This window comes from Harpia harpyja, chromosome 2 (assembly GCF_026419915.1).
Source record: "Harpia harpyja isolate bHarHar1 chromosome 2, bHarHar1 primary haplotype, whole genome shotgun sequence".
Classification (NCBI taxonomy): Eukaryota; Metazoa; Chordata; class Aves; order Accipitriformes; family Accipitridae; genus Harpia; species Harpia harpyja.
The window spans coordinates 65,090,866-65,111,354 of NC_068941.1; the positions used below are offsets into that span (position 1 = coordinate 65,090,866).

At 37.7% G+C, this 20,489-nt stretch overlaps 1 protein-coding gene across 2 annotated transcripts in view; it reads right to left on the reverse strand.

Annotated features, from left to right (window-relative positions):
- NWD2 (NACHT and WD repeat domain containing 2) overlaps positions 1 to 20,489 on the reverse strand; it is a 58,284-nt gene that overhangs the window by 22,884 nt on the left and 14,911 nt on the right. The window contains exons 2-3 of one of the 2 annotated variants that reach the window (XM_052780281.1): positions 12,647 to 12,735; positions 7,650 to 7,766 (exon numbers count right to left, since the gene is read on the reverse strand). In XM_052780281.1, coding sequence (XP_052636241.1) covers positions 7,650 to 7,766; positions 12,647 to 12,735 — 206 coding nt within the window. Of the gene's footprint in view, positions 1 to 7,649; positions 7,767 to 12,646; positions 12,819 to 20,489 lie in introns of those variants that run through there. The other variant, XM_052780282.1, reaches the window with a different exon arrangement.

The following is a 20,489-nucleotide window of genomic DNA, read 5'->3' on the forward strand; positions in this document are numbered from 1 at the left end:
CCTTTATAAATCCTTAGTTTTCACTTACCATAATTCTTCAAGAATGGACTAGGTTAAAATAAAACCTCACCTATAGTAGCCTTCTAGTGGGATATCTTCATGCCTTTTCTAACACTATTTTTTAACTAAAAGGTAATTAGACCTAAAATTAATGGTAAGTGTACAAGCACTAAATACTAAATACTGCCTGCAGTTAATAGGTCAAGTCATTAGCTAAATGTTTAAAAATTCTGTAGCAAATCCCCATGGGAAACAAATGAAATATAGCAAAGAACATCAGGTCATGACACTTCTCTCAATAAAAACACTATCTTGCCTATGCCATGCAATGGCATGACTGAGAGGCAGAATATGTACTCTGCAAAAGTATGTGGCCAGGCGATGCGCTGTTCTTCCAGCCACGAGTGGCACTACTATTCTAAATTCTTTTAAAACAGTTTTAAGCATTAAAGCAATTTCTATACTATGCAAAATAGTTAACAAGAAAAGAACATGTAGTTTATTCATAATAATTGCAGTCTCCATAGCATTCTAAGCAAGTATTCTCCTCTTCCTTTTTTCAAAAAGTTGAATGAAATAAAAAGTTACTCTGTGAGGTTTTCCAGTTATGAAAGAAGGAAGCATATGATAATTAGCTGCTACGTGGCATGCTAACAGAACAGTAACTGCAAAAAAAGCACCTTGCGCTGAAAGCAAATATTTTAAGAGAAAGAAGGCAATACCTTATGGATGCATACCAGTATCACTATGAAGAACACTGATGCTGTCTTTTATTTTACTTCTGTAAATTAGTATCTTTCATTGAAGAAAAAAGGAACCTGTGAAATTATGCACTCTGATTATCTTAAAAAATAGACCCAGCTACTGCTAGCTTGATTTAACAATAATCAGACTGAAAAGTGAACTAGTTACTTTGTGGGTAGGTGTTTGTTTCTGGGTCTGTAATCGGAGAACCAAAGGATCCCTGAAATGAATCTCTGTATTTGAGAAAAGGGAAGGTATATACCCTAGGTGCAAGCAATAGCATTAAGACTTCTCGTTAAACTTAGCAACCGACTGCTAAATACTGTAAAGTATGCTTTTTCTTTACACAGAAATAGAATTGCAAGGTTTAGGATTCCTGCCCCCTCCCCCTTCTGCAGAATAGCCAGTGTTGGCTTTCTGATGTACAGTTTCATTTACAGAACAGACCATTACATCTAGCTGATTACAATATTATCTCAGAAGATGGTTTGGTAAAGCTCTTGAGTGTAAAGAGAAAATAAATCTCATAAATCTCATGCAGCCTATTTCTTCCTCTACACATTATACATAGAATGATGGAAATTTGAGTTCGTGCTAATCTTGTTCTCACTAATACGGTCATTTATATTAAATATAATACTTAACCTTTCTGAAAGGCAGCACCAAAAATTCTATTTATGTCAAGAAAAAGAAATACAGTGACTTAGCAGAAAATATGTAGTCTTCTGACTGTAGGCTGAAAATGCAAGCTATTTTAAGACCGCATTAAAAACCATGCAGTTTCTATGTTCCATGGAAAAGCTGCCTGATGAATCTTGTAGCTATTTTCAATGGGATATGTTTAAAAAATGGGTAAGCATTTTTAGACCCTAGATTTTAGATTTAGAGAATCAGAGATGATTGATGATGAAAATACATTCCCAGCCCTAAAGCAGATAAAGGAACTCACTTACAATAGCTTAATCAATATGATATCACCCCGTGCTTGATTCCACTCTGTGTGTATATCTGCTGTTCAGGGACAAACAACGTGGAAAGGGATATACACCCTTTGCTTGTTAGTCTGGAGGCAGTGAAAGAAGACCAAGGCTTGCTGCGAGGAAAGTTGCATACTATGTCTTTAAAATTTAATCACTTTATCTGTTTTGAAGGGTTTAAAAAAATATACAAAGTTCTACTTTGACATTCACAGAAAAATCTTTCCTAAAACAGGATTAGTGTCCGCAGACATATACTTTACTTCAGATTAATGCCAACAAGTCCTATGGAGCCATTCCTGATATGCTGTATGACCCCAAACCCACTTACATTAGAGAGGGTTCTTATTTGGACAGGTTTTGAATCACATGCGGAGTGAGAAGAAAATTTGTAATTTGATATTTGTTTCTTGGAATATACTTTATTGGGAGAGATGGGCTGCTGTGCCAAGTCTGGTTCCAGCTATTTCTCCTCATTCACTTAAAAGCTATATATAGAGCTGCTTCCTTGAGAAAAATTAAATTCTTAAATGTACCAAGCACGTATAAGTTCTGCTGAATTCCTGAAGAGCACTGGGTGCTTAGCATTCCCCCTAAACTGGCTGTTTTAATACAGACACATTTGACTGACTTTAGCCTCCCTAACTTAAAATGTGTGGCAATTTTCCCACAAGAGCAAAAGTAAAACGTAAGTTGGGTGTTCCAGAACCTGTATATATGTGGTTTTCACATTAGGAGTAAACCCTAAAGTAACACCAGAACTGAAATGGGAGTTGAGGAGATTCAGTAGAGCTGGAGTAATATAATTTGGAATTTTCTCTGAGCTGGAATGTGCTCAGAATTAATTATCAACCATTTGTACTAAGGAAAAAGAACCAAGTAGCAGTATACTTCATGGAATGATTAAAGCATGCATTGTACTGTAGGAACACAAAGATCCAAAGGTGTAAAAAACATCTCACTTCTCAGTTTACCATATTTTGTCTTCAATTTCTGGCTGATTTAAGGACATGCCAAATATTGTAAATTGCTAATATTCTTTTAAAATCCCACTGGAATCCCAATTTTATAATGCTAGGTCTTTTTTAATGATTCATTAATGCTGAAATTAACAACAGGCTGTCAATAATTTGAGAGGGATAATGTAAATTACAGTGGCTGTTCAGAGTAGGTAGAAAATGTTTTTACTATTCTTTGGACCAGATGATTTGACCGATGGGTGGAGACAGTCTCTTAGGTTTGTACAAACCCAAACATATTTAATTGAGCAAATTGTTACAGGTGACAAACTATTTCATTTCCATTTCTCCCTTTCATTTTATGATTTTTCAGGACGTAGTCATGCAAGAACAGCAGCTCAGGCAGAGACTGCGTGGTGCTGCACAGATGGAAGAGAGCACCCACGTGTTATAACTTGCAGGGTGTGTTTGAAGAGAAGTGCAGAGAAGCCTGCCAGTTCCCTCATCTGTACTAAGGCATAATCAACAGCAGGTTAGTGATGGAGTGTTAGTTAGGGAACCCCACTAAAAGGGCAGTAAACTTATTCTGCAAATAATCACTGTAGACTAACGACACCCTAAGTAGCTTAAGGCCTTAACTGATATCAAGCACTGTACTTGGGTTCCTAACTCAGCAGTCTAACTCCCTAGTGTCTCCTTGCTGTTAATGGAGAAACAGTCATCCAGAAGATGACTCAGATATTAGTGGAGGTACCTATATCTTTCTATTAGTTGTTAAAGGTATCGAGACTAGATCCGTAACATGAATCCTGTTCATGATCAGTACTAGTTGTGGGATGATAATATAACCTTTATTGTCACTCTACCATCCTGTCTGTATTACCATCTCTTATGAATTTACTAGGAAACATAACCAACAAAATGTAAAGGTTCCAGTGATGCACTGAATGTATTTTTTCTTTGACATTGTTATGCAATGCAGAGTTTAAGCAGTTCACAATTTAATAAATATACTGCATTTCAATCTCCCCATGTAGATTCCAGAGACAACCAGTATGATTTCTGCATAAAATTTGCACGGAAAGTATTTTTCCTACAGAAATAGTACTTTTCCCCTCATAAATAAATCTTGATAAATTATGCTGTAAATCAAAAATAGCATGGTATGTATTTACCTACAGTATGTATTTACCTACAGTAAAGGCTATGAGTTTTTAAATGATCACCTATAATAGGCTGTGATTTTACACAGCAAAATACCAACCAAACAAAAACCCCAACCTAACCAAAAACCAAACAACTCCCCTTGCCCTCAATTGGATCCAGTGTTGATAGAGCTCAGGCAGTAGGTAACAGAGGGACTGTACATTCCCAAAGAAAGTGTCACAGGAAATGAATTACCCATTTTTTTCAGAACTGCTTCCTTCTTTGTGTTTACGGATATGTGTTCATTTGGATTTTGTTGTTTTGTATCTGAAGAAAAGCTTAGGACTTCCAACTTACACATTGCACTAATTTAAGAACTGAATTTCATTTTCTCTCCATCTGATAGCACAATGCAGGCACAAAGTGCCATAAAGAAACACTTTCTAAAATCAATCCATATCTGCTAGTTAATTCTGAATAGTCCGATTTAATCCCAGATCTGCGTCTGAATTAAAAAAGTGGTAATTGAAAAGTAAAAAAAAAAACCCAGCTGAATGTAAGTGGCACATTTTCTAGAACTTTCTCAAGAAATGGGAAGGTGCCCAAAGCCTGCAGTGCCAAAGTCAGTTTTTAATTATGTTACTATAAATTAAAACTAATTATGCTTGTTGGAGTAGAATCGTCTTCAATTGGTGTTGTAAATGAAATAAACCCCATCCCACCAAGGTACAACAAAGCAAACAACAAATGTGTATAGAGATTTCTGTAGTTTTGCCAGTCTAGTCATTGGGAGAGCTATTACTCTGGCCCATACTTGGAAAACCTGGAATAAATATTGAAGTTGTTGGCTCACTGCAACCTCTTTGCTAACTGTTTTGTTCTGTTTAAAATTTCTGATTTGGCTTGATTTCTTTCCTTAGTAACAATATCAGCCAGGCAGTTCTTAACAGCTTCAAAATTCTGAGCTGCTAAAATATGCAGCAATGGTACATGACGAGGTTTCCTTCACTGTCAGAGATTTTAGAACATCCGTGTCTAAGGACACTGCGTGTTGCTACAGGAAAAATGCCATGCCTTTCTGCTCCAGCTCTGTTTCTTCATCAAAGGGAAGACAGAAAGTAGAAAAATAAGCCCAGAAAACGAAATTTAGTCACGTAAGATGGAAGCTATGCAAACTCTGTAGAGATCTGGGCCAGTGTGTCCTCGTGACAAACAGTGTCATGACAGCATCAAACCCACCCCAGACTCAGTACTCCACGCGCCGGGCTCTTTACAGTCAAGCGCTGAGGACGGCCTTTGTTCCCCAGGGCTCTGAAGCTAAATAACAGAGTGAGGCAAGCAGGTGAATGAAACAGAGGCAGCGAGATGGTTGTGAGGGTGTGATAAAAGTACAGAACAACACATGCTACAGCTTGCTCTTTGTCTCATCTTTGGCATGGAGAGAAGTGATCTCCAGCCTTCACAGCAGGCAGTGTTTTGTATCCCTTCCATCCCCATGGGATTCTGTGGTTTCAGTTTGCTAAATCTTTCAAATTCTTCCCTTAAAAAAAAAAAATCAAGGACTTGCAGTTTTTTCAGAACTCTTCTCTGCCTTATTATGACAAGTCTAAGAATTAGAGTTCACTTAGCTACATTTAAGTATAGAGGAGAAATCTACCTTTTCTAAATTATTTTCTTAGCAAATGTATTATAGAAAAGAAAATTTGGAATAGCAAAGGCGTGGTCTTAAAATTGTTTTCTATTGAAGGCTAACATCAAAACAGAGGTTAATTAAAGCTGTCAAAGGAGAGTGGCAGGTGTCCTTTGATGTCTGAGCGACAAGCATTTCCACTACCCTTCCAGTTGCAATAGACAAGTGACTACGGAGAAGACAATCAGTAGTATATCAGCAGTAAACAGAAGCACTGTTTTTTTACTTTTAGGCCAATCCTTGAAAACTTGTAATAAAGACATGTAATAGCAAAATGCTCGTAATTTAGTAAAACTTACACTAACAATTAGTGTAATAATTGACAAAATTAGTTAGGTAGGATTAGGCAAGTTTACTTGAAAACATTCAGCCTGACAGATAGATCCTGAATGAGTCTGTCTTTTGCCCTGTATGTTCTGGTCCTTCTACACCACTAGAATGAAACTGGAACTGAATTTATCTAATGTAGGCAGGTTATCTATTTTTTTCTCTGCAGGCACTTTGTCTTAAAATAATATTGGTTGTCTTCTTAAACACAAATGATGAGTTTTATAGAGGTTAATTCAACTTGAGACTTATCCTAGTATCTCTGCAGTCCTACAACTATGCATAGAAAAATAATTGTCATACATCCCCCATTTATTTCTCACAAAGATGGAGCCTCAAGACAGCTGATAAAATAATTAAATATGTTTTGGAATAATAGAAATACTTATCTTTTAGAGAAGTATCCTTGATCATAGCAAATCCTATTCATTGTGGTCGTTTTTGTACTTTCACTGAAGCCTCCCTTGCACATAGTACTTCTCATGTACAAAATATACCCACATTCTTCCCAAATCATCTTGTCTTTTGTTCTGATGCTTTAATAGATGCTGTTAAGTATGCACTATATACCATTGAATAGCCAATCTCGTTAGAGAGATTCTCTAGATCTACCCAGAAAGTTAAGGAACAGCCTTACTCTTCATAGATAAAGAGGTTATGCTACTCTAAGCAGCTTGAAAAAGGCATTTATCAAAAGTCATATCTTTTTTGTCTATGCACTGAAAACTAACACAGTCAGCATACCATGCACTAAACTGGACTTTAAATATTTTTCAAGTTAACGGTGTTCATCTTAAAACATGGTGCAAATCTTTCTAGACACAGACGAAAGAGAAAAAAATGCACTACTCTGAATTGTATATTTAACATAAAATCAGTGACAGCAAAATCTATTGTATATGATTCATTGGAAGGGGTAAAGCATACCTAACAGAACTTTATATATGCAGCCTACTCCCAGTGCCTTTCAGCTATTAGAACCCTACACAATGTTTGGCATAACTTCATAAATTCATACTGCGTCAGCTGTAAAAGCTGTGACGGATAGCTGAAGACTGTTGAGCTTGATGTAAAACAACAGGTTCATCTACAGAAAAAGACCCCTCTGACATTAAAATAAATATGGAAAGCTTTATAAACCACTCCTGTAAAAGTGGTTCAGTCTTTCCTTTAGGCCTAATAGGAAAAGCCAGTGAAGATCTATCTTTTTTGCCAGCTTTACTGACTCTTGAAGAATCCTGAAAGCAATGCTTGTTCTGGCAACAGTAAAGAGAAGGCAGAGAGTAGTAAAACCACAATGACTCAGAGCCTCCTCAGGTTGCCACTGACCTCCAGTCTTTTCACACTCTAATACCTCTCATCCTAACTTGTCCTGGGTTTATGACACAAAACAGCAAAATGCAGATCAGAACAGATAGTTCTCGGCTGCTGTGCTTTTGTAAGTCCTTCTAGGCCAGCCAATAATGCATGTGTGAGAAGTGCCAAGAATTAATTAATGGTGGCCTCCTTAAACAAGTAGTCCATACTTCTGTTGTGATAGTAATACAGTCATACCTTGTGGTTTCTAAACCCATCTTGCTATGAGGACTGATCATGAAAGATCCTTCTTTCCACTAATACTGAGTAATCACTGTTAATCTACAGTGCTGTATAGTGAAACATTTGGATGCAGTACAGCAAATGTACAGGGAGGAATATCAAGTATTTTAGAAAGAAGAAAAGAATACATTTGTTACTGAATCATGCATGTTAGGATAGCTAACATTATATTTTTGTTGTAAAGTAAAACATTATTTTTATACCCACAACAAAACATGGACCTGCAGAACTTTTCAAGCAATCTTCTAACAGCTTCATACGAGTCTTTTGCAGCTCAGGACTGTCCCATTCGTCTGCTTCAACTCCCCAGTATAAGTCTATGACCTGGAAAATAGTACGTAACATTGTTACTTTAACATATGCCCTTTCTACCTATCAAATTAAAAATTAGATTTGTCAACATTTCATGTACTGCTAAGCATTGCTCTGCAGTGCAGTAAAAGGCAATGAGGTCTATAACCAGTCCTTACACAGACTGGCAGGGTTTCCTTACATAAATAACAATTTAAGCCTCTTATTTTCCCTCCCAGATAGTCCCTCTTGGGACAGTCTCTCATTTTATATTCAGGTTTTTTTTGCAGAGATTAGCATTACAAGATCTTGATTTGATATAGTCTTTATTTGCTACTAGATTGCTTATAATGGATAAGTAAGAAGAATGACAAAAGCATTGATAAAATCCTGGCTCCATGGAAATTAATGGGAATTTTGCTGTGGATCACAGTCAAGACCACAACTTCACACCCTGTGTCACTTGTATCCACAGGATATGAACTCATTCTGTGCACATGGCTCAAAAGAAAGAATACGTGTAGTTCTGTAATATTGTACTTCGTCAGCTGGTCTTTGTTGCTTTGGAAGCAGAGATTGTATAGATATGCAGTGACAGACAGCTTGCTGTTAAGCCTTTTATCTGTAGCTAGACTCAGTTTTGTGATGGTAATTAGTTGCAAACAAACTCCTGGAAGAAACTGGAATATGGATGTTAAACTTACTTGAAGAAATTAAGTGATGAAGTGTGATTTCACTACATATTTTAACTAAAAGGCTGAATTCTTACTGTGGAAAATTGAATTTAAAAGAATAGGGATCATATGTATGCATTTCTTTCAGAATAAAACTTATGGTACATGCTACTACTCTCTCATTTACGCTACTATTGATTGTTAACATCATGTATGTACCTTGAACAAAAAAAAAGGTCTAGTGGATAGTTAAAAAAAAAACTGAAACCATATTAAGACATTAATATATTACAATATTGTTTATTGTAATATTATTTGTACTGTGGAAGCGCTCTGCTGTTTCCACAAGAAACAGAACCACAAAACTAGCTGTTGTCTAAACAGATCATAAAATCAGCCTGAAGACCTAATATAAGAACTAATAATGCGTTGATGTAAAAGTAAAATTCACCAGTTTACAGCTGGTTAATCTCTTGGGAAATTTCTCATAACAATAAATGCCAAGGTTTAAGACCTAATCCTAGAAGCATTTATGGCCATGTTTAGTTTTACCACCAACAGTCTTGTTGGTTATTTCTTCCAGAAAAGTTTGGGACATGTGTCAGTGTTTGCTGGAGTAGGCACACTGTTGCCAAACACGAGAGGTAATGCACCATCTAACTGATGATGAGTGAAATAGCTCAATGTATAAAATGCATTATAGCTTACACTGCCAAGAAAATACACTTATTATCTTTATTTTTTTACAGAAACTCTGTTCCAAAATTTTGCTAGAACAAGCAGCTTCTGCTTTACAAAACTGCACCTCAAACAGCCTTCCTATCTCCCTCATTTTCACTGATTTCTTCTCTGTCCTCTTCTCTTTTAGTCCGATTAGAAAAAAGTGTTCCCTTCTTCCTCTCTCCCTTCTGTTATTTATCTATATGACTTCATTATTGAACTTCACAATGTATTCAGCTGTCTGATTACATGAATGATGTATGATAGAGCTTAAGTATTCCAGTCATAAAATTAGAGCACCTCAGCGTACAGTCAAAAATATTTGAATTACTTATTGAATGAATTTATTGTGCTGCTCAAGTTCATCTGAAACATAAAAGCAATTTCTATTTTAATTAACTGTGCAGAGATCACGCTAACTCTGTAAATGTGAAGAGGAGATTCTCTGGAACAGCAGATATTGTAGGGGCTCAGTGGCTGCCTGCTGTGTGTTATAATGTTATAGGTTATTTTTATTGGGTAACACAATTTTGGCGCATAGTAGCTTAACATGTTATAACTTTGTCCTGCAAGAAGAAATATTTGAGCCATCAAACCTCTAAAGGCACCAAGAATTTCAAAATGAGAGGCTTATCAGTTATTCTTTATGCTACCTAAATTAAATAGGATTTACAAAATTAAAGAAATGGAATAAGAAGACAACTGTATCTGATGTTGAAGTATGTTTTCACTTATACTTGGAAAAACTGTGTGACAAACACCCACTCTAACTTTCAGTAAGGCTGCCAAGGTGAGATGACAACCCGTGCTCTGTGCGAGAGCTGCTTACACACGGTGGACTGACACTGGTCTAGTTCACTTCCACAGTAGTCACCTAACAGAGACTTTTTGTTCACAATTCAGTGTTTCCTTTTGCTTATTTTAGCTTTTGTCCTACCAATCTTACAGTTTCACAGATTTTTCTAAGGAAGTGAAAGAATTTTATTGCTTCCAAGTGCTTAAAAAAACACTAAAAAATTTCATTCATGCGAAATTCTACTTTCCTTCTAGTACATATCACATGGTGAAAATGATTTGAAACAGTTCATTGTTCCCAAGAAGAAAAGAGTATGCTGCTAATTAACTATGGTTAGTTATCCTTCAAAAATTTTCTATTACAACTACTTTCTTTAACATCTCTGTCCTCCCCTAGAAAAATACTGTATATCAGGTACAAAACACCATGCACTCTGGAAGTCTTTTCTCAGCTTACTTGCTTTCTGTGTTCACCAATACCTGTTTTTCAGAAATATTTTCTGATTCAATGGAAAAGGAAGTCCATCGAGCAAATAAATTCATAGAGTGATTGAATATATTCCGTTCTGCTTCCACACACATGGTCGTTATGTTCCCTAACAGCTCCAACCAACTTGAGGGTGCCTGACAGATCTCATGCTTTGCAACAACTGAAACACTTATTAGTGCAGCCAGATGACTCAGTGGAAGCTGGAGCAATGAATGTACTCAAATGCATTTCATTTGGGTCATTATTTATCAGGAAGAGGGTGTCTTCAGGTCACCCGATATTATAGCGCATTTGTGGTAGTCACACAAGGTAGTTCTTGTTTGGTCAGTAGAAGATTACATGTCAGGATGAAAAGTTATGTGTTCTGCTCTGCGCAGGGAAATACAAATTTATCCCTGTATCTGAAAAGTACATAATTCTTTCTTGACACCACTGCACTAAAAACTGTAGTCTTGATTTTGCATGCTAACCTAAGAAACTCAGTGTATCAGGAGTGGAAAAGGCAAAAAAAAAAAAAAGTTTTGATAAAGTCTACCTCAGAGCTTCCTCCAAAATGCCTTACTACTTTCCCTAGCTAATTTTTTGTACAGGTTTTCCTACTTTGCTTCCACAGAAACATGATAGCTTTCTAGCTGTTTTCAGAAATGTGTCAGTGGAGCTGTCTCTCAGACCTCATATCACATAAGGATGCTCCTAGTGTTGAAACTATGTAATAAAATAATTTGCTTCCATGAATATCAACTACAATAAACATAATTATACCTCCCCTAGAGACGACGTTACAATCCATTTGAAGAAAGACATGTTTCCTCTCACAAAGAATTCAGAGGATTATGATCTACTTGGAAGAGACATTTCCCTCTTGTCACTAAGATGTCTCCTCAAAGATGACTGAGAAATAAAGTTTATATTTTCCATTAGTATTACATGGTAGTAACAGGAGAAAAATGCTTTATTATTTAAATATCTTTTGCTATGCCTTGCATGTACCACTGCAGCTGGGACTTCCCAATCAGCTGATGAGCTAGGACCTTCAAATGAAATTCTTTTATAGCCATAATCAAAAATCACTCTGGAATTTACCACCATGCAGATTCAGCAACTCTACTGTGACTCAGGGAATTAAAACCAAATATCCTAATTTAAGAACTTGTTATTTTGATTAAAAACCAGCTGCATGTGCATCAAGAATAATACACTGGGAGGAACAGGATGTTGCATAAAAGGCATTAGCTGTTTCCGAGTAAGCTGCACTCTGAAGAGCTGAGGTTTTGGGGTCACTAAGATGGCAGGTTAATACTAGTATGTGAGGAAGGCTTGAGGATGTAGAACGAGAATTTTTGAAAAATTGAACAGCATTTTTACAACATCACACACTGTAATTGCTTCTGTTAGCAGAGAACCAGTTCCAGGCCTGCTGACATATACGGGACTTTACTGGATGACTTTACTGGACTGTGAATAGGATATACCTGACTTAAAAGTACCAGTGACTTCAACTGTGATGCCAAACTCATGTGTTTTAAGTCAAATGCAACTGTATTTATTACCAGTTGGCTCTTACCAAAGATGTGGGTGGGTCTATGTCTTCCCTAACACAAAGGAAAACATGAACTGACTGAAGCAATGAGAATTTTACAATTGATGTTAAAGGAAGCAAATTCCATAGTATATAATCACAATAGAAATGTTCCACATTTAATTTGTTTTAGTAATCAGTTTCAATATTCACCTGGTTAAACTATTTTCCACATTACAGCGGAAGACAAACCCATAGTTAGAGTAGATATAATATAACAGTTATGTGAATATATAGATGTTGCTACTCCAGTGATGATTACATTAAATTAAAAAAAGGTTGCATTAACTTAAGTATGGTTTCTAGAAGTACAACATGGTAATTCAAATGTAACATTATTTCTTCTTAAATACTTTGAATATCTAAAATAGAGGTGGTTTCATTAAGTTTCTAATGTGAAAGTTGTCAGTTTGTTGCCCTATTGCTTTTACCACCAGTGCAATGTGGCATTGTAAAACTGTGTGTTTTTCATCTATTTAGAATTTACCTCAAATCTGCCTGTAAAATAATTTAAGTACATCAATTCAGTACAATTACATATGAAATACATTTTTTGCAATTTTCTATTTTACCAATGATAATTAAAAATGTTATCTGTTCTAAATAGAGTTAATTTCAAGAAGAGTAATGCAAGATTCAACACAACAAAACCTACCTGAAATTCCAGCCCATAGTTCTCCCTGCAGAATTCTCTCAGCTTAGGATACACATGTTCTCTTAGGGCACTCCTTTCTGCTATTGTATCTGTATTGGGGAGAAAGATGTTACTAACAATATTTTTATGAACTCTGTTCTTTTAGTCAGAGAGATGTATCACATAAAAAAGAGCCCTTAATACGCACCCACCACACCACCCACCCACCCCTAATGAAAATCAAGTGCTGGGATTTAATCTCCAAACTGTATGTTGCACAAACACATAAATGTGTTTGATGTCCAACATTAGGCTTCATACACATCTTAATATTGCAGCATATTTCAATACAGTGCAGCTCAATTAATTTTGTAATTCAGCAGTCTGAATTTATCAGTTTGGCTTCTATTTAATTTTCAGGAAGCTGAATTTTAGGAACTAGAAACACCATGGAACAAAGAGATATACCAAAGATAAAAGAGAGCTCTATACTTAGAAATAAGTCAATAACATGAATTAATGACACTGTGTCAAACACTATCACTTTCATCAGCATCTTTAATCTGATAGTATCTTAAAAGGAAAAAAGCTGTTAACAGCATTATTTATGGTATCTTTTGGTCCAGGTGATTCCTGCTATCATACTAAACGCACAGTTCTGACAACTTGTTATTCCTACCATGCAAAATTACATGTGTTTTGATAATGAAGTACAATATGGCAATGACACCAAAATTATTATTAAGTACTCCCTAAGTTAATCTGAACACATTTCTATAAAACATACCAGTCAAGAAACATACTGTCAAATGTGAAGTAAATTTGGTTAGTAATGAAATCTTGTATAGGTAATAAATTTTATTGTCTTTCCCAATGAGACTAAGATATGTGATGGATTTTGCTAGGTCTAGATTGCGATCAGTGTCGACTGAGTTACGACACAGAGGGATGACACTGTTGCTACGTTATTTTCAAAAATAAAACTCAACTGCTGTAAACCACTAGATCTGAGTGCCATGTGATGAAAAATAAAGTGTTAACTTATGAATGATGGAGAACATCTGCTGCAGTTAAAGCAGTATTTGTATAACTGCACTGAAACAACACAATAGGTTAAAACTGATTTAATAATCCCCATACTGTTGTAAACCAGAGATATGTATGCAAATCTAACAATGTTTTGTTTACCAGAGCCACAGCTGATATGTCTAAGTCAGAGATCTGTTCATAGAATCATGGTCACAGATTTATAATATTTTTTATTTTGACAATCCTAAGAAAGTGTGAAATCTGTAATTTAATTAATTACACCAAATTTGTAATACCCTTCTTAATATTTGAATATACCTTTGAAATATTACACAAATGTGTGGTATAATTACCATTTATTTTTATAAACAGAAAGGAATCCTCCAGAGAATTATTTCTTGTGAAATCTTCATCAAGGTAAAAAGGCTATACCACAAAAGCTCAAAAGTACAGCCATGAGCTTCATCCAATTTATCTGAATTACCACAGTTCTTCCTTCACAAACTTTTGATGGGGAAAAGAGTCAAAGGTGTAGTAGTTTTTATAAAACATTCTCTCGAAGTGCAACAATATTATGTATTCATGATTTCACATTTTAAAATATATTAACTATGCTAATGTGTTCTGAAGACAACGGTCTAGAAGCATTAGTCAAGTCCTTGCTCCATTGCAAGCTTTCTGTTTGACTGTGGGCACACCACTCAAGGCGAGATTGTAAATCTGAAGTGCACAGCTTTTATATATCCAATTTGAACACTGCAAATAAGACAGACCCTGCTCTGGGCTACATTCAGAGGAGTGTGGCCTCACTCCCTCTCTCCTCACTTCCCTCTTGGGAAGTTATTACCCTCCTCTCCCTGGCACCGAAGAGGCTGCACCAGGAGTGCTGTGCCCAGCTCTGGGCACCCCAGATGAGAAGGATCGCGAGGAAACTGGAGAGGCTACTGAGATGGTCAGGGGCCAAGAGCACAAGGGAAGATTGAGGGATCTGGGCTTGTTTAGTCTGGTGAAGAGCGTAAGGGGGACCTAACCTCAGCCTACAACTACTTCTAAGGCACTTAAAAAGATGAGAGAGCCAAGCTCTTTGTGGCAGTGTCAGACAGTACAGCAAAGGCAACAACAACGTATTACAGCCTGGAAAGTGCAGGTTGGACACTAGGAGAAGCTCCTCTGTCCTTGGAGCATTTCAAGACTCGACTAGACAAGTTTATGGTTGACCAAGTTACTGCTGGCAGCACTTCAAGAGGGAGGTTAGCCCAGATGACCTCCTAAGTCCCCCTTGCAACCAGCAGTGATCCTGTCTCTCAGAAGATCCAGCAGGTTTGGTTTAGTCATCCAGGCCCCTTGTACAGTGCCTGGGAAGACTTTTGCTACTGCGTGGGCCAGTGGGAACAAAAATGTAGACTAAAACAGCTGATGCCAAGGACCCAATGTCTATGCCATATGTATTTCAGGGGATTTTACTTTGGATTGGGCTCAACCCCCACTGTCGTGGTTTAATCCCAGCCAGCAACTAAACACCACACAGCCGCTCACTCACTCCCCCCCCACCCAGTGGGATGGGGGAGAAAATCGGGAAAAGAAGCAAAACCCGTGGGTTGATATAAGAACGGTTTAATAGAACAGAAAAGAAGAAACTAATAATGATAATGATAACACTAATAAAATGACAACAGTAATAATGAAAGGATTGGAATGTACAAATGATGCGCAGTGCAATTGCTCACCACCCGCCGACCGACACCCAGCTAGTCCCCAAGTGGCGATTCCCCGCCCCCCCTTCCCAGTTCCTATACTAGATGGGGCGTCACATAGTATGGAATACCCTGTTGGCCAGTTTGGGTCAGGTGCCCTGGCTGTGTCCTGTGCCAACTTCTTGTGCCCCTCCAGCTTTCTCGCTGGCTGGGCATGAGAAGCTGAAAAATCCTTGACTTTAGTCTAAACACTACTGAGCAACAACTGAAAACATCAGTGTTATCAACATTCTTCGCATACTGAACTCAAAACATAGCACTGTACCAGCTACTAGGAAGACAGTTAACTCTGTCCCAGCTGAAACCAGGACACCCACAAACATCTGGAGTGCATTAAGTGAGATCCTGGAGTTATCTTCCTGTTTTTTGTCCAAAAGGAACCCAGTTCATGCATGCCAAGACTGCTCTATGATGTGAGTCCAAGTATATTAGATAGTGATGATCAAGAGATTCACCTCAGAAGTGTACTCCAGATCTGGATAAATACAGACACATCCCACAGATATTCAGGAATGGAGTGCAAAAACCAGTGCTCTCAGCCCAGAGCTGCCTGAGTTAGTCATAAGGAATAGAGGGATGGATGAGTTGCTCCCTCCTTAGAATCCACACTCATTTTCTCTCACACTTTAGTGTCTAAGTCAACCTTTTCTTGCAGAATGTAGTACACAGGTAACAAGGCTAATTAGCCAGAGGGTTGCACTGTGCTGACGCAGCAGTATTATTTTGGCTCCAAAGCAACTTTTGTCAGTGCTAGCTTGGAGTCACTGTACTGCACAGTGTTGCTGTACTTTGTGATAAAAGCTACCTGTGTACTTTGCTTCATTTGAAATACTTCACTTTTTTTTTTTTTTTACCTTCACAGTAACTGAGGCCCTTAGATCAGTCAGTGATAGAAGACTATATATTCTATATTCTTTGCCTTAACACTGGTTAATTTTGGCATGCAAGTCTACAAAAACACAGAGCACCGTATCTTCACTATTGAGTAGAATAAACTCTGTTGAAAGCCAACTTACTACTCAGTTACTGAGCTAAAACAAAATTATTTTTGCCTCTCTAAATGGAAATTAATCATGACTACAGCTTTGTTATTAAGGAAGAAACAATTCACAGTTACTGATTACAGTTACTTAAATTATCAATGTGACAGTGGACAGAACAGTCCTACTAGGGAACTAAAATAGGCTAAGTTGCAGGAACAAAAAAAATATTGGAAAAGGGCAGAAGTTAAGAGTTAAACGTGATTGAATGATAAATGGGAAATATATTGTCTGAGGTATACAACAGATAAAACCATATTCTGCTGCTTTCCATTTATGCCCATAGGATTTACACTGCAGAACCCCACTGGCTCTAGTTTTAGGACATGGTGCTATTCCCTACAGCATAACTTGTAGACTCTAGTTCAGAAAATGAAACAACACACTGCAAGAGTAGTGCTACATTTCTGATACTGTATTAAATGAAATATAAAGAGATAAAACATTCTTTCAGCTAGAACTGTGTTCTGGATAAGCCACTCAGCATACCCATCCTGTATTTTTATTCCTACCTCCAAATCTAATGGAATGGAATGAGTCTGGTGCTTATATTAATGAATTTTAACAATTCCTCTATTTGTAGTAAGTTGTGAAACTTCAAGGAAACAGAAATGCATGTAGTTAAGATGAACTACAGTAATTAGTATGGATGGCAGATAAGCTGGTTTAATTAAATAAAATCTAACCTGATTTACAGTGACAGCAAATCTGTGAAGCTGGCAGATCCTAACAAAAACGTCACACAGGCAAATTCCAACTTCCAGGCTGCTCCTGCAGATGAATGGATTAATTAAATGACATTCTTCTAGCAGCCAAAATGAGACAGTGGCTGTGAGATGAGCTTTATACACCTCCTAATGTTAATTCTGATACTCTGAAATCCAAATGATAGTCCATAATAAAGTGTGGGAATGAAACTACATCTCCAAAAACATAAGACAAGACTTAACCCCCCCCCAACCCTAAACTTGTGTCCAGTATTTAAATGAAACCAAAAAACGACACTGTCTTGAGCAAGACAGTGACTTGCTGAACACACACCTTCCATACAAGTGCTAACTCTTTGCAGATGGTTGCCTCCTAAGCCAGTCCATAACCACATCATCCTGCCCAGCCCTGTACTTTGAACTGACTGAGAATGCCATCGCAGCCCTTCCTCTCCCCAGTGTAATGCTGAAGACTGGACTGAATTAGCCACATATGCATTTATGGCCTTTCTGCCAAATAATAGGCAATCGCTGTTTAAACACGACTGTGTGAGGTGTGATTTCTGAAGGCTTGTAGCTCAGTCAAATCACTGCCAGTTTTGATTAGAGTACTCCAAGGTGCTACTTCTCAGCGTGAACTATTTCCATGCCAAAGTCTGACCTTCAAACACAAGCTGTTCTGCTATTAAAGTCACTTATTTTATTTTTAATAGGGAAAAGTACATTTTACGTTCTTGTGTTAGTAAACAGATGATGTGTATTTACAAACAGTTGCCAAACATTAATCTCTGGGATAAAATAAGTCATGGAAAATAGCCTAGTTGAAGAAAATTTCAAAATGTATATACAAGTGAACAGTTAGCACAGAAGCCCAATGGAAATCACCCATTTTCAAGCACCAGTTATTGTGCCCTAAGACCAAACAGTTTCTCTTCTTGCTGGTGGTTGTACTGGTCTGAGTTCAGCCACAGTGATGAGAATGGCTGTTTCATGTGCATGGGCTGGAGTCACACCACAACTTGTATTCAACCGAGGCTCGATGAAGCTGAATAAGGAGGTTGCTCAGCCCCATCCTGTTATCATGTGTTGCACAGGGGGTGCCAATGTGGGGACAGTGAGCCCTGCTTGACTATCCTCAAAGGAGCAGTGCATTCAAGTTGAGAGTCCATTCACAGAAATGTAACCCCTGAGTAACTTTACCCAAGCACGATGCAAGCTAGGGCCCTCAAGCAGGGGAAAGTCCTCAGCAAGGAGGGTGTTTGCACTGCCAGTTTGACTGACAGAGGAATGCGGCATTACCCAGCTTGAAAGAGCCGGCAGGAAAATTGTTGACTGACATAACAGGCTGAGGCAGGCAGCTGAACCTGGAAGGACCAAGGCAGAAAAAGAAGAACAAAGCTGCCCTTGCAGCTGTTCAAGGTACCACAGAAATGAATTCTGGGGTCACAGAGCTGACTGCAGGTTTCATCTCCAGCCCGTCACCCAGGAAAGAGCTGCTCCTTGTATGCATAGAAGAAACAATTTCTGTATCACCTCCCTGTGCTTGGTGTTCCCATGCTTTGCAGTGGGTCAGGACAGAGGCTGGCTGGGGGTCTTGACCTCACCTCTTTCCACAGGCTACTTCTCTGCTAGCTTAGTCTCCTGTACAAATGCACACAGGTATGTTTATTATCACATAATGTTGGAGTCTTCTGTGCAACTATGGAGGTCTGAGGCCCTGGATGAGCATAGAGTATCTTCTAATCTAGTCCTGAAGGGGTATCCACTAAGATACCCACCTATTTGCTTCCTCTAAGTATTCTAAATGCTTAGATTTGCTGGATGGGTAGGACAGATTCTTGCCATGGGATTTTTTTTAATCCATTGCAATAATAAAAAATGTGGGTATTTTATAACCATTGCCTACTAACTGCAGTAGGAATTTCTGTACTTGAATTATCTAAGGATATGATGCAAATAAGGTTAAAAATTACTTAGCAGCAATACCAAGTAAGGAAGTGGCTGCCAAACCTCTTAATGCTAGTATGTTCTTGTCACATAAGACTATTCAACTGAATTATTCCTTTTAAACTACCTTTTTTACTAATAATGCACAATAGCATTGTATATTACCCCTGATACTAAAAGCTTTGAATACCAGTAGGTAACAAATGTCCCTAAATATTATGGAAACCTTGTCTCTGAAAATAATACCAGAATAATAAGTCATTTGCCTTTCTATAGTGCCTTTCATCTGAGAATCTCAGAGCACTTTGCAAGCAATGAGCTTGAATCATGTAGCTGGTGAGACAGGGAAAAATGACTTGAGCTACCTAGTACCCTTGCCTTCCTAGAAAATTAACTGCATAGACTCTCTTGTAATTTCCTTCCCTTGGGGTTTCTGTGATTAGAGAGCATTAGAATAAGCATCCAAAGGTCCCCAAGACTCTTTTTAGAGAATGGGAACAGATTGGTCTGGGTCACTTCTTCCAGTGTGCCCTCCCTGAACAACACTGCCAATCTTCAGGTGTCTCCTGGCTCTCTAAAAAGGCAAATGAGAAACTGGACAGACTGAAGACCTTTCATTAATTAAACTAAAACTCACAACTGACTGTAACCCTCCAAATAAATTCTGACTAGCAAAATACTGCAACATTACTGTGATGTACACAGCTGCGTGTCCTCACCCAGCCTGATGGTGGGAGCTCTCTCACAGGATGTGCAGAAAGTGTGCGCGACTGTGCTGGACTAAGGAGGACCTAGATTGCAGTCCTTCAGCTCAGAGGTTAGTGCTCTAGCCACCAGGATATTGCAGAGTAACACTGCTGGCATCTCCCTCTCCTCAACCATCTCAGTTCTTAAAAAAATAAATACAACAACAGTGGGCTGAGCATTTCAGCCCAAAGGAATGGCTGCTTGGCCTGAAAAATCAGAAGAAATAACAGAAAATAACATTAAAATAGTAAGTAATCCTGAAATGTGTCTCTCAGTTGCGAAGAAATGACAGGATGTGACTACAAATTTGTGGTCTACACCAGAACATTTAAACAAACACATTTTCGAAACAAAAGACCTAACTATCTGATGCAGGATTCAAAATGTAGGGCATAATTATAAGCCTAAAACTTCTAGTTGCAGCAATTAGCTCTTCTTTTGTAGCCCCAAATCAAACAATATCCAATTTAAAATGAGGTGTAGTTTTAAAACCTGCTTCTGTGAAATGCTCCCTACTGTCAGTTCTGTAAGATGACAAAACAACACAGATAGATAGAATATGCATTTATTATTTTTTTAATTATAATGCTTAATAGCTGGCCACATTTCACAGTGACATCTTTCTTACAAAATACCCTGC